Raw genomic sequence first — 14,799 nt, 5'->3', positions numbered from 1 at the left:
ACAAAATTGCGTAGACCATATTGAGCGTACTTTTATGTACTAGCAGTCCTGTCTGCAGGTAAACATACTCAAAATGATTTCTGAGTGTAAAGCACATAGAACTAAACTTTTGGTTAAATTATCCACATGGTGGCAGCATCTCAGTTTATTACACATCCATATGCTGAGGAACTTTATTCCTGGAGTTTCATCTGGTGAGACACCATTGATTTGTAGAAATGAGAGTGCAGAAACATTCAGTATTGTCTGGTCAGATGTTTATGACTGGAAGCACGGAAACAGCAAAACTTGTGGGGAAATGTGGTTGCCACTCCAGCTTTCAGACATATCCTTACATATTCCGCAGTATGTGACCAAAGTGCAAATCTGTCCTACACATCAATTCACCACTATCTCTTGCAGTCCATTTTCAAGCATTGTGTTTGTGGTTAGTCAGGCCTCATATGTGGATGTGTTTACTACAGCAAGCATAGTGACAAAAGTTATGCAGTTGTCAATAGCTGTGTGGCTTTTTCTTCATTTCAGTATATTATCATTATATTGGTAGCAATTTGTTTATCATTATTTTTCTTGTTTGACAGTCTATGTTAAAATCTTTCTTGCAGGTTTAGGAAAATGGAAACAAATCTGCTGGTGGCAACTGATGTTCTTGAAGAGGGAATTGACATTCCTGTTTGCAACACAGTCATTATGTTTGATCCACCGAATTCTTGTCGTTCCTACATTCAGTCAAAAGGACGTGCGCGCCACAAAACGAGCAGTTATCATATTTTTGTTAGTACAAGTGATCAAAAATTTTTGGGAAAGTTCAACATGTATAAAGCTGTTGGACACGAGATCAGTAAGGTAAGTAAGTTATTTAAACAATATTCTCACAAGGTCACAGAATATCTTGCCAGTACTTTCCTTCAGAAGGCGAAGTCCTGAGTACTGCATATTGGTACACATAAACCACTGAGATATAGTCAAGCATTTGGAACTAAGAGTTCCCTCCTCAGAGAGGAAAGGTTAACGTAGAAAGGAAGCGTAGGTCACTCAAACCCGAAGGATGATAGAAACCCAACTCTTTGACGTGTAACTGCCTGGGCAAGTCAGGTTGCAGTTTGAAGAAAATCAAGGACATACCACCTGCAGTAGGACACAGCCGAAACACTGTGGTGTTCAAACCAGCCTTCAACTTGAGAATAGCTAACATTTAATGCTCACTTCCTATTGCTGTTTTTAATTTTTCTGAGAATGTCACAATATACTTAACAATAGAGTAGCGTTATTCATAATATTGGGAACAAATTCCTCTCATTTATTTTTCATCTGTATAGAGTTCACTTTTCATCTATCCTTCCTTCCTTCCTCCCTTCCTTCTCAGTGCCCTTCCATGGTTAAGATGGTACAGTGCTTCCCAAATTTCGTGAAGAATCAACCTTATCCATATGATTATAGACTGTTGTTATGAGGGGATCACCTCACCCAAAGGCATTTTTAATCTACTGGCAGAGCCCCCCCCCCCCCCCCCCCAAGTCCCGCAGCGGATGAGGAATTCATATACTGTAATCATAGTCAAATGTGATATAATTTTTCAGAGTGTTTGCACATCATGTATCTGAAGTGATACATGGGTATCAACTGTGGTGAATGTGGAAAACAGCCTGAAAATAACATCCAAGTTGGCTGGCACACCAGCTCCCAATGTTAATCCATGGAGTGGATTTGATCCAGTGCCAGCTTGCCTCCCTGTGCCCCAAATGCAAGCACTTCAGTGCACTAGACTATCCAGGCAGATTCCCATCTCTCCATAAGATGGATATACAAAGGTTGATCATATGATGTACGTGGTGGCCAAGTGCAAAGACCATTGAACAAGATGGACTCACGTTTTGCATGACGGCAGTTCAGATTGCTGTACAGACATCACCATTTTGATTTTCTGATTTCCCTGAATTGTGCGATGGAACACTGGGATAGTATTTACTAAAAGGACACACTAATTTCCCTTCTCAATCTGAGCTTTTGTTTCACCTCACATGGCTTTTGTCACTGCAGAACGTTAAAATCTAATCTCCCCTCTCCGTAATCAGCTCTAAAGAACCACTGGTCAGCCAAGTGTTACATTAAAATGTTTCATTTTACAATATGTAAAATGTGCAGGGATTATATTGCCATGAAGTGTGCTGCATGCAATTTGTTATAGCAGTTAGCATTGTGGCATGCTGGAGGTCGCCACCTCAAATGCGATCAGCAGAAAATATTGGTTATTTAGTATGTATCACTTTAGAAGGTTCTTGAAATTTTGTATGTTTATAACATTGGAATATTCTGTGTTCATATAAAGAGCAACACTCAATCCAAAAGGCAGTTCTGTTGTCTAAACATTAGTGTCTGTCATAAATGTGCTTTCAGTGTTAAGTGTTCTACTTCATTGATGACCCTGCTATCAGATTTGGACTTGTTTGTGGTCACAACATGATGGTGTTTCGTGAAGGCAATGGATTCTTCAAAATACCTGCATCACTGTGCTTCCAATTAAGCAGTGTTATAACCATCAGCTACAAGCACAGAAACCAGAATGCAAGCTGTAAATCCTTCCCAAGGTCTGTATATTCAGGTGGGTACTGGAATCCAAGTTGGATGGACATCGGGCATCAATACTTGTTTTCTGGAGATGCTGGTCAGGATCTGATGAATGACTTAAATGATTCAACTGAATTGTCAAATTCATCAGGTGGAATGATATTGTGTTTTGGAAATGTGTACTTTTACTTGGACAACACAACCCAGCAGTGGTTAGAGAACAAAGTAGAGAAGTGTGATAGCTAGGAACAAATTCCAGGCCAAATTAAAGAAAACATGTGGTGATAATCAGCAGCAAGTCTGCTTAGCAGAAGAAAAATTGAAGAATAGGGCCTGGCATCGTGGGGAAATGACACAGTCTTAGCTACAGGATATTTTGGCCCTGTGCAATATTGTGAACCCAAATAAGACAGAAGGCAACAAAGCTCACTCTTGATGAAAGGGAATCATCAGATGGTGCCAGTCACTCAAGGGAATGCAACAGAGAAGAGTCGGACAAAACATGTGTAACTCAACTCCCGAATGTGCCCCGTATGGCAGGGTGAAAGATCACTTATGATCATACCTCAGTCATAGGCCACGTCATAAGAGAAGAGATGCAGCGGTTTCTTCCAGCCAGAAACGTCAGGCGGTTGAGGAAAAGATGTACCGATCTTTAGCACCAGTCTCCAACATGAGTTGAACATTCCATGAAGAATAGACTTAGCCAACTCAGATTTATGATGTAGCTGTCAAACTACAACTTGGCATCTGACCAATGCTGATATGATTAACTCCTGCACCAAGTATAATGCCCTACAAAACAACAGACATTTGTAGAACTGAGGACAACACCCAGGTATGTTTCCACTGTGTATGCCCTGGACTCGTATGATCGTGCAAAAAAAGAAGTTACGATGCCTACTACACCACAACACATCAACAATCACAACAGTCCTATTCATGCTACTTGACTGCAGACAATTATGGTCAACCTGTGGGATGAAGCCCATTGCCATTCCCTTGACAAAGTTGCTCCCCAGGACATTCCAGCCATTGCACATCACTGTACTGTAGTACAAAGTGCTGAATACAGAAAAGCTAAGCAAGGCAACCTTCTATATATGTGAGGCTGCTGCAGATGATAATCCTTCCTGGACAACGTTTACTGATATCTCAAGGAATTTCGTGGACGTCATCATCGATGGCCATCCTGTCCGGGTGCTGGTAGACTCAAGGGGCTTCCTTTTTTAAAATTTTGGATGCATATCACCGTCAGCTAAAGAAGACTGTGTTCTGCAATAAGAAAGTGATTTTGCTGAAGGTTGCAAATGGGAAATACACCTAGTCAACAGCTCTTTCAAATTTGTCGTTTTAACAGAATTTAGTCTTAATGCTGTTTTTGGATGGGGCTTCTTGCAGGCTTCACAACCATTCATAAATTGTGGAAGATCAGAGCTCCAGACTATCAAAAGGTACTCCATTAAGCATACAGAACAGAAATTTCTCTGGGTGGTTGTTTGCCATTGAAGTCATTGTTATCCAACTATCGTCAACAGGATGAGTTTGCTGTCAATCTAGATGCTGAATTAAATGGTAAGATTTTTGTAGATTATAAAAAGCTACTCAGCCTCACTAAAGAAATCTACATACTAGTGATGATAAAAAAATTGCAATGGCCAAGGACAATGTGGGGTGACAGATTATCACAAGTAGCCACAACTCGTCGCTAAACGTACGTGTGTAGGAACAGCTGAACCAGTCCAACATGGGCAGCTCTGTGCCACTGATGAAGAATTGTACAATGAAGAAAGGTACTTTTGGACTGCCAACATAGTTATGAAAAAATATGTGTACCCATTGTTGCTCCTGTTTGAAAGGAGCAAAGTATTTCTCAGTAATAGATGTTAAGCAGGCTACTGGCATGGCAGAAAGACTGCCTTTACATATGAGTTATATTGTTTGGACTGCGTAATGCTCCATACACTTTTGAACATGCAAGAGACAACCTGCTTCACCACCTTAATGGATTACGTGTTTTTGCAATCTCAATGATGTTGTCTTCTTTTAAAGACATTCGAAGAACATATAAGTTGCTTAACAACAGTGTTGATGTTTTTCACACTGGAGGCCACAACCTGAATCTGAAGAAGTGCCTCTTAGTGAATGCAATGAAATCTGCCACAGTCTAGTGAAAAATAAGAGCAGTCACAGTGTTTCGAGTTCTGCACATTCATGATGTGAGAAGTTTTCTTGGAATATGCTTATACTACTGGTGATACATAAAGGATTTCTGTACCATGGTATGTCCCTTGCAAGAATTACTGCTGGGAGATGCAGATTTTTCAGGAATGAGGTGCAAGAAAGATCCTTCCTTACCCTTATGAAGGCAATAATCCAGTCGTAACATTGTATTATGAGAATGCTGTGACATCACACCAACACTAGGGATTGTTGTATAGGTGCAGTTCTAGTGCAAATTCAGGAGGGTGCTGGAAAGGTTATAGTTTATGCTTCCTCAGTACTCTAACAATTAGAGATGAACTGCTCTACAATAAAGGAAGAGAGCCTTGCAGTTGTCAGAGCCATCAGTAAGTTCCAGGTCTACGAGGTGTGACCAAAAAGCAATGACGATTTGTAGTTTTCTAATGAATCTTTATTTGTTCATCAACATCAACTTTGTCCCATTCAGAGTAATCCCACACAGATGTACTTTTGCCAGTGCTTTTTCCAATCTTGGACGCATTTGTGGAACTCACTTTTTGTTATGTTGTCCAGATCCTTCAGTGATACTGTTTTTACGGCAACAACAGTGGCAAAACGATGTACTTTCATCGTTAACCTCACCCTCGGGAATAGAAAGAAGTTGCAGAGGGTTGTCTGGCTAGTGCAGTGGTATTTTTTGCCAAAAAACTACAAACAAGCAAGCATTGAGGTGTGAGTGGAAGCATTATCATGATGCAATTTCCACTGGTGATTTTGCCACAATTTTGGTCGTTTTCTTTGGATTGTTTCGTGCATATAGCGCATAACTTGCAGGTAGTATGTCTTACTGACCGTACAATTATAAGGCAGGAACTCATGATGCACTATCCTTTTGTAATGGAAGAAAACAATGATAAGAACTTCAAATGTGATTAAACTTGTCAAATTGTTTTCAGTCTTGGTTCTTCGTCCTCGTTTCAATGTCATACTCTTATACCCATGTTTCATCACCCATTATGACCTCCTTCAAAAGTTTTGAATCATTGTTAACTTTATTTGGCAATTCCTGAGCGATGTCTACACAATGTCGTTTTTAATTGAAATTATACTGTTCTGGAACAAATTTTGCTGCTACACATTTCATGCCTAAAACATCCCAAGAAATTACTTGGCATGAACCAAAGGAATGCCAACACTTTCAACAACCTCTCTGGTCATGATTTGGCAATTTTCTGGAACTGTTTTCTTTACTTCTTCCACATTTTCATCAGTCATTGGTGTACTAGGGCATCCAAAGAGATTGTCATCTTCAGTGTCTTCTTGATTTTCTGTGAAACGTTTATACCACTCATAAACTTTTGTCTTACTCATAGTCAATTCACAGAAAGCCACAGTCAAGTTCCGAATGCAGTCCTGTACTTTATTCCATTTTGCAAGCAAAATTTAATGCAAATTCTTTGATCCATCTCTCTTAGAAGTGTAAATTCACTGAGCACTCGAAAACACATAACCTGAAACTTCCTGGCAAACTGAAAATTTGTGCCGGACCGACACTCAAACACGGGACCTGTGCCTTTCGCAGGCAAGTGTTCTATTAACTAAGCTAATCAAGCATGACTGGCAACCCTGTCCTCACAGTTCTACTTCTGCCAGTACCCCATCTCCTACCTTCCAAGCTTCACAGAAGCTCTCCTGCGAAACTTGCAGGGCTAGTACTCCTGGAAGAAAGGATATTGCAGACATATGGCTTAGCCACAGCTTGGGGGAATTGTTTCCAGAATGAATTTTCACTCTTCAATGGAGTGTGTGCTGATATGATACTTCCTGGTAGGAGATGAGGTACTGGCAGAAGTAGAGTTGTGAGAATAGGTTGTGTGTTGTGCTTGGGTAGCTCAGTTGGTAGAGCATTGGCACACGAAAGGCAAGGGTCCCGAGTTCGAGTGTCGGTCTGGGTCATAGCTTTAAACTGCCAGGAATTTCCATTTCAGCGCATACTCTGCTACAGAGTGAAAATTCATTCTGGCACATATAACCTTTTCTATCATCAACAGTAAGCTAAATATTCAAATAGCCGAAAATGCACACATACATCAGGAACATGTGTACCAACAAAATAAAAAAAGTTGAAATTCTGATGTACAAAGCCCGCAGAATTAAAAGATTTTTGTTACTTTTTGATCATACCTCGTATTTATTTAACAAACAGTTCACTGTTGTAATGGACCACCATTCTGTATGCTGGCTGCCAAGCACAAAGGTTCCATCAGGTTGACTGGTGAAGTGGGCGCCAAGTTCCATGTGCAGAAGTGCCATTCCTCCAGATTGGAATTGAACTCTTATAAGGTTCCCAAAGTCAGTAAATGTGAATCAATGGAAAAATAGCCTGCAGTGACTACTTCACCTGTTATGCTGCCGCCTAAACTGAGCTGACTGCCAAAGCTCTGGGAATTGCAAAGTTCCTTGTATAAGACATTATTTTGAAGCCATACGTGTCCTGTATGATGATCTCTGATTGAGTAAGGTTTTTCCCGTTGAGACTAGTACCAGAGGTAATTTCACACTGCAACATCAACCGCAGCATGACAACTGCCTACCATTCACAGATGAGTGGCATGCTCTCAGTGTGTATTGATGTTGAACAAAGACTGGGATACATTACTGCCTGCTGTGACTTCCACATATTCCACAGTGATGCAACACACTACAGGCTTCATCCCATTCAATCTACTCCACGGTCACAAAGCAGAAACAACAATGAATACACTGTTCCTGTTTCAGTTAGACTATACTCAGGATGACTTAACTGAAATTCCATTATCACCGGGACCAAAAAACAAGATAGCTGGCTCACATATGGTCCATGGATGCCCAGAAGAAGGGACAAAAGCACAGGCCAGTGGTAGTTTGCCCAGGAGGCTTGGTATAAATTTATACATCTGTGCAGACAGTGAGACTCTAGGAGATATGATTAAAATGCTACTTTGGACTGTATTGTATCTTTCGTTGCTTTTCAGTTGCCACATTTAAAGTTAGGGGTTATGCACATTAATCAAGAAAACAAAAATGCAGAGGTGCTGTCCATGTCCTCCATATGAAACCCTGCTACAGTCTTGAAGTTCAGATCAATGATGGAGGCTTCTCATTGAAGGAAACCGAAGGGTCATTCAACGATGATGAAGCTTCAAATGGAAAGGCTACCTTTGATGTTCATCACAGTACAGTGGATGTCAGGACATGGCACGAATGTGAGAAACCTCCAGTGCTGCCATACAGAGGACCCTGACAAGATCTGTATCTAGGATTCTGTAGTCAACTCCAGTAAGACTTTCTGAAACAGCAATTAGTAGTTTCTCTAGAAGAGGGAGCAATGCTGTGAGCTGTGCTGCATGCAGTGTGGTGTAGTGGATAGTGTCGCTGGCTAGTGTACTGGAGGTCCTGGAGGTCACTAGTTGGAATGTGATCATCAGCAAATATTTTTTATTTAGTACTTTTCCAGAATATTCTCAGTTTCTTATGTTTGCAATATTTGCAGATTCTGGAATATTCAATGTTTGTATAAGTAGCAGCACTCTTTGTCCATGTGGCATTTCCGTTCTGTTCTGTCTGCATGTGTGTTGGTGTCTATAATAATCTTGTTTTCCATTTTTAAGTGTTGAACTCATTGATTTCTCTGCTTTCAGATCCAGACTTGATGATGGTTTTTTTATTTTTTTATTTTATTGTAGAATGTAGGTTAAGATTTTTTGAAACTGCTACTTATCAGCATTTCAACACTGCTCTCCAGCGTAATATAACACAGATGACAATTGCTATAGGTGAATATCAAGGTGTTTCATGTAGTTTTATCACACTGCAGGGGGGCTTAATTAAAGAAAATGCAAATAATTTTTTAGTAGCTGTATATCCGGTTATGAAGTCTCGTAACCGGTTGGCCCTGAGTAGTATTAGTACACAATCTGACTGCATAGAATAACAAAAAAGAATGAAAGGAAATTTCCGTTAACACAGTTGATTAATTAAGTCCCCAGTAACTATAAAAGCTACGAAACAACAAGCACGAGTGTAACTGTTCTGTGTGTGGAAGTGTGATTCAACGTACATGCATCTGGCACGGTTCTTCCTCAATACGACAAGATATTTTAAACACCATTTATAATGAAGTAATTAAAAAACCAGAAATACTATAAATAACCAGAATTACAGTCTAATACATGAACACAAGCCAGATGCTTTGTTCACTGAACCTGTGACCAAGAGGCATTGTTATTTAGGAAATTTGAAATAAAAATTTTTTTTGTTACCTTCATATATATTCACGAAAAATACACTGTGATCATTGCAACATCTCCAATCGAACAACGTCTGCTGTCTTGCCCAATAGAACAACTGCACACGACATACCCTCAACTAGTACTGCTATCGACATCCTCTCAACAAGCACTGCCCACGGCAACCTCTGAACTACTACAGCCCACGGCAACTTCTGAACAACAACTGCCCACGGCAACTTCTGAACTACAACTGCCAGTGGAGGCGGCGCAATAATACTCTTTGGCGCAATCTCTGGCACTGTGACTCAGTGTAGCCACCTTTCATATGCCCCTCCTTCACGAGCTAGAATTTGATGGTATTTTTGCCAGCATTGGTGGTGAAAATACCACCAAATTCGTCCAAAAAAATACAGACAAAAATAAAAGATAATATTAATATGTAAATATCACATAACTAAATAAATTTTGGCTTTCCACTGACACTTCAATAACCTAATATATAAAATACAGTAAGGAATACAAATGCTTGCATACATGTGATTGTACATAATAGTTTACACAAGTATCATTCAATCAATGGCACCAGCAGTGACGAATAGGTGTAGGTAAGAGTCTCATAACATTTCATAAACAGTAAATACACAAAAAAATCAGTTTATACAAATATTCACATAAAATCTTTTCAAGAGTTCAATAAACAAGTAGCATTCCTCAGAGTGGTTGACAGTTCCAACAGTAGCACCCAGAAATGGTCAACAGGTGCAAATATCAGTCTCATAACATTTCATCAGCAGTATTTAAACAGCTCCAACAGTGGCACCCAGCAATGGCGAGCAGGTGCAGACACTAACAAGTGACATCATTTCAGTAGAAGCAGTTCCATCAGTAGCACCCAGCAATGTTGAACAGGTGAAGGTAACAGTCCATAATATTCACTATCACTAATCAGACAGTTCATCAGAGTTCATCAGCAGTAATTAAACATTTCCAAGTGGCACCCATCATGTTGAACAAGTGCAGGTAACAGTCCATAATATTCACTATCACTAATCAGACAGTTCATCAGAGTTCATTAGCAGAAATTAAACATTTCCAAGTGGCACCCACCAATGTTAATACGTGTAAGCACGAACAACAGTTTGAATGTACACACAATTGCTTTTACAAAATTATTGCCAATGCTCTTACACTAAACACACAAATTATAATAAACACACAAATTATATCAGATAATTGTCATATTACTATTACAAATACACAAATATCAGTAAACCTATAATATTTATGGATGTCAGTGCAAGCCACAACAAACAAGTAAAATAATATTTAGGAGGTAGGTTGGTACCAATTATTTGGGATTAGGAAAGGAAAACACACAAAACACACTCACTCATCTTTTTAATTGAATAGTGTTAACTGTGTAAATGCAATTCTGTCAAAAATTTGATGTTCAACATGTGTATCAAGTAGTAGTGGCAGCAGTGTATAACAGTCAATAATAGTTAGTCAACGTCATAGTCATCATCTCAAGACCAATGTTTGCCAAGCCAAATCAAATGTACGGTTGCTGAACAACTGTCAGTGTGCCAAGATATGCAAATACTTCCTCTTCCAAAAAAAAATATATACTGCTTATTGATTTAACAAAGTGTGTGTGTAGACAATCTTCCTTCTACTTGAGTGTTCTAGTCTGCCATCTTCATCCTCTTTGTTCCGTATATATAAAAAAAAAAGCTCCTCATTTACTTTACCTCTTATCCACCTAAACTCCAATAATCATCAGCATCACATAATCTTAATACTTCAATAATACCTCTTACATCGATACATATAAACCTTATCATCAATATCATTTACCTTACCTCTTTTCCACCAAAACTCCAATAATCATCAACTTCACACAATCTCAATACCTCAATAATACCTCTTCAATACGACGATACATATAAACCTTATCACCAATATCATTTCACTTCCATAAAAACTCTTTCCTCTAGTCAGTCTCCTCGAATAAGTACAGATAAAATCCTAGTGCAAACTTCAATTCATCATCCCATACAATCCGAAGACACAGTGTCCACACACAACCTCTGTGTAATCCATCTGACCCAAATCTTCTACTCATTATGAATTATAAAATACATTTTGGTTACCTTGTCCATCATTAAATAAAAGAAATGCATACATGACCTCTAACAGCCTTTAGTTTGAATAACTTTCAGTAAGTAAGTACGAGTACGGAGTGTGAATGATCGTAATATTTCACAGTGTGTACACCGCTTCAAGAATCATGGCAAAACAGAAGCAAACATGTGGAGTATTTCTTGTGTCAAGTGTCACTTGGCTATTTCAATTGCTCACGAAGAATGCAGTATAATAACTGTCAATGGTCTAAACCTAGTGTTGGTATGGCATGTCGTTAGCTTCCTTCCCATTAGCATAAATTTATAGAGCTTCCATAAAACCTCCAGCTCATGTGACTTCAATGAAGTTTCTTGTACCAATGTTGTTCGTAGAATTATAGCAGTTCATTTTCTTATCTTAAAATATAAGGCACTGAGTATAAGCGAAACATGCAATAGCGAGTAAATGTACCAGTGGAAAACATAATGTCAACAAGTGGATGTAGCACAATCCCTATAACTAGGCTCTGACAAGCGAACAATCTACAATTAATACCATAATGTGACCTAAACTCCATGTTCGTACACCGTATATCAGCATTTCTGTATACCAAATTAAAGAGTAGTTACAACAACAAAACAGAAATGTGTAAATATGCAATCCATATGCAAAGCAGCAAATATATATCTTACATAATAAACAGGTCATTAGCATCATATCAGCATAAGCAAATAAATGTTCATATGTAATCTTATTAAGTAAACATGAATGCGCAAGCAGATAAATCACAAAGTATAACTTACATACATAACCATATCAGCACAACTAATCAGGTGCCAATTATAATTTAAATAAATAAGCGCAGCAGACACATAATAAAAAAAAAAAAGTGACATCAGTGAAAAAGCAGTGCAGCCAAGCGATACATAAGTAACAACCCTGTTCATTAATCAATCATTGTCAAAATCGGTTAACACAAAGTATAAATCACGTAAGCACGAGCAGCAAATTACGTCTAAAGTACATACTTAAGTGGAAATATGTTACCTGAAAAATAAACTCAATTAATAATTACCTTTTTAGTTTATTACTTTCTTCTTCGAAATTACATTCTTCCTGAAATTTTCTCGATAGCAAGTCCTCTTAACGTCGGACACACACAGAATTTACCTGAAGTTCTTAAATATTTTATGCAACTGTATCCTGAAAAAAACTGAACGTTAATAACATACTTTATCAAGTCACTATAGCTTTACACTGAATTTAATCAGAGAAATTAGACTGTGTATTTGTTTATGGCTGTCAGTGCATTGTCACTGAGCGCTCAATCAGCTGTAGGTACGCATGACATAGGAAGTAATTGTTTGCGGTCAACGACTGCCTTGTGCGGCGTGCAGACTTGACTGTTGATTTGAGTATGTGCCGCCGCCAGAACACGGCACGGTATCCTTATATTCTCTGCATGTTTATGTATAACTGTTAGTTTCTCAAAGTATGTCATTCCACAAAAATTTTAACATTCGATACATTATGTATTCCCTTAGAGCGCCGAGATTTAAGAGTTTCTACTTCAACAGTGTTATCATGAATAATTTTGCGAACTCTATATGGACCATTATAAAGCAGAAAAAATTTGCGACACAAGCCTTTTCCTTTGTGAGACAAACGCTGAGACTTAATTAACACCTTTTGACCAACTGACAAGGTTTTTAAACGACCAGGATGTTTAGCTGATTTCTCTCTTCTAGCAGCCGCAGATGCAATATTTTGTAGAGCCAGGTTGACAAGTTCAGAATGCCGCAGTTTCCGTGAAGGCGGAAAAGGAACGATTTCAGAAATGCGATTTGTTGGTGCTTTATTTTTTAATATCAATATAGGCCGTAAAGAAGTTGAATCATTAGGGAGTTTATTCAGAATGTTTTGAAAAATATGAAGATACTGATCCCATGTTCTGTGATTCTGATGACAATAAAGTCGACACAATTTATTGATTTCCTTCATCCATCTCTCTGAAGCGTTAGATTGAGGGTGAAAATGTGAAATGAAAATTGGTTTAATCTTACGACACCGTAGAATACGAAGCCAAATTTTAGAGCGAAACTGTGATCCGTTATCTGATATAACCTTATCAACATGACCCACTTTTTTAAGAAAATGTTTGATGAAAGCATTAGATACTGAACGAGCTGTTGCTTTGCGTAAAGGTGTAAAACACACATATTTTGATGCCAATTCCACTGCTACCAAAATTTACGCAAAACCGTTAGTAGAACGAACCACTGGACCGAACAAATTGACTGCAGCCATCTCCTTGAATTTCGCTGGAATGATAGGAAACAATGGTGCTCTGTGAGAAATAGTTGGCGGCTTAGCCTTTTGACATAATTTGCATTTGGCAAGAACAGATCAAATACGTTTTTCCATTTTATTGAAGTAGCAATTTTCTCGTAATTTATGAAAGCATTTTCTGGGACCAGAGTGTGCATAACTGAAATGTGTATACCAAATCAATTTATTAACCCACTCATCAGGAATAGAAACTAACCAAACAGAGTTGTCGACCGATTTTCGTTTAAAAAGAATATCATTGCGAACTAAATAATATTGTCTAATCGCTACGCTTTCCTTTCTCCTCCACTTCTCCTTAATGTCCTTCCAGATTGGATCCTTGTTTTGCTCCTTAGTGATGTCCTGGAGTGAAGACGAAATAAAATTTTCAAACGCAACACCTTGAATATACATTAAACAATAATTGTTTTCTTTGCAGTCCTCCTCAGCACTTTGTTTCAAACCCATAGGTGCACGTGATAAAGCATCAGCAATAATATTTGAAGAACCCTGTATGTAAACAATACTAAAATCAAACTCCTGTAGGTACAGCGCCCATCGTGACAATCTTCCATGTGTTAATTTTGTTGACATAAGAAATTCCAGAGCTCGATGATCGGTGTAAACCTTAGTAGGTCTGCCATACAAAAATAGGCGAAATTTTGTTCAAAAATGGTTCAAATGGCTCTGAGCACTATGGGACTCAACTGCTGAGGTCATTAGTCCCCTAGAACTTAGAACTAGTTAAACCTAACTAACCTAAGGACATCACAAACATCCATGCCCGAGGCAGGATTCGAACCTGCGACCGTAGCGGTCTTGCGGTTCCAGACTGCAGCGCCTTTAACCGCACGGCCACTTCGGCCGGCGCGAAATTTTGTGAAAGCCCAAACAACTAAAAGGTATCAGATAGATTATATAATGGTAAGACAGAGATTTAGGAACCAGGTTTTAAATTGTAAGACATTTCCAGGGGCAGATGTGGACTCTGACCACAATCTATTGGTTATGACCTGTAGATTAAAACTGAAGAAACTGCAAAAAGGTGGGAATTTAAGGAGATGGGACCTGGATAAACTAAAAGAACCAGAGGTGGTACAGAGATTCAGGGAGAGCATAAGGGAGCAATTGACAGGAATGGGGGAAATAAATACAGTAGAAGAAGAATGGGTAGCTTTGAGGGATGAAGTAGTGAAGGCAGCAGAGGATCAAGTAGGTAAAAAGACGAGGGCTAGTAGAAATCCTTGGGTAACAGAAGAAATACTGAATTTAATTGATGAAAGGAGAAAATATAAAAATGCAGTAAGTGAAACAGGCAAAAAGG

The 14,799-nt window shown here is 38.7% G+C and overlaps 1 protein-coding gene across 6 annotated transcripts in view; it reads left to right on the top strand.

Annotated features, from left to right (window-relative positions):
• LOC126481228 (endoribonuclease Dicer-like) overlaps positions 1-14,799 on the top strand; it is a 446,265-nt gene that overhangs the window by 178,791 nt on the left and 252,675 nt on the right. For all 6 annotated transcript variants that reach the window (XM_050104838.1, XM_050104837.1, XM_050104839.1 and 3 more), the window contains exon 9: positions 606-846. In XM_050104838.1, the coding sequence (XP_049960795.1) occupies positions 606-846 (241 nt within the window). The remainder of the gene's footprint in view (positions 1-605; positions 847-14,799) is intronic.

Source organism: Schistocerca serialis, chromosome 5 (assembly GCF_023864345.2).
Source record: "Schistocerca serialis cubense isolate TAMUIC-IGC-003099 chromosome 5, iqSchSeri2.2, whole genome shotgun sequence".
Lineage (NCBI taxonomy): Eukaryota > Metazoa > Arthropoda > Insecta > Orthoptera > Acrididae > Schistocerca > Schistocerca serialis.
Note: the sequence above shows the minus strand (reverse complement) of the source record. Positions and strands in the feature narration are given on the sequence as shown.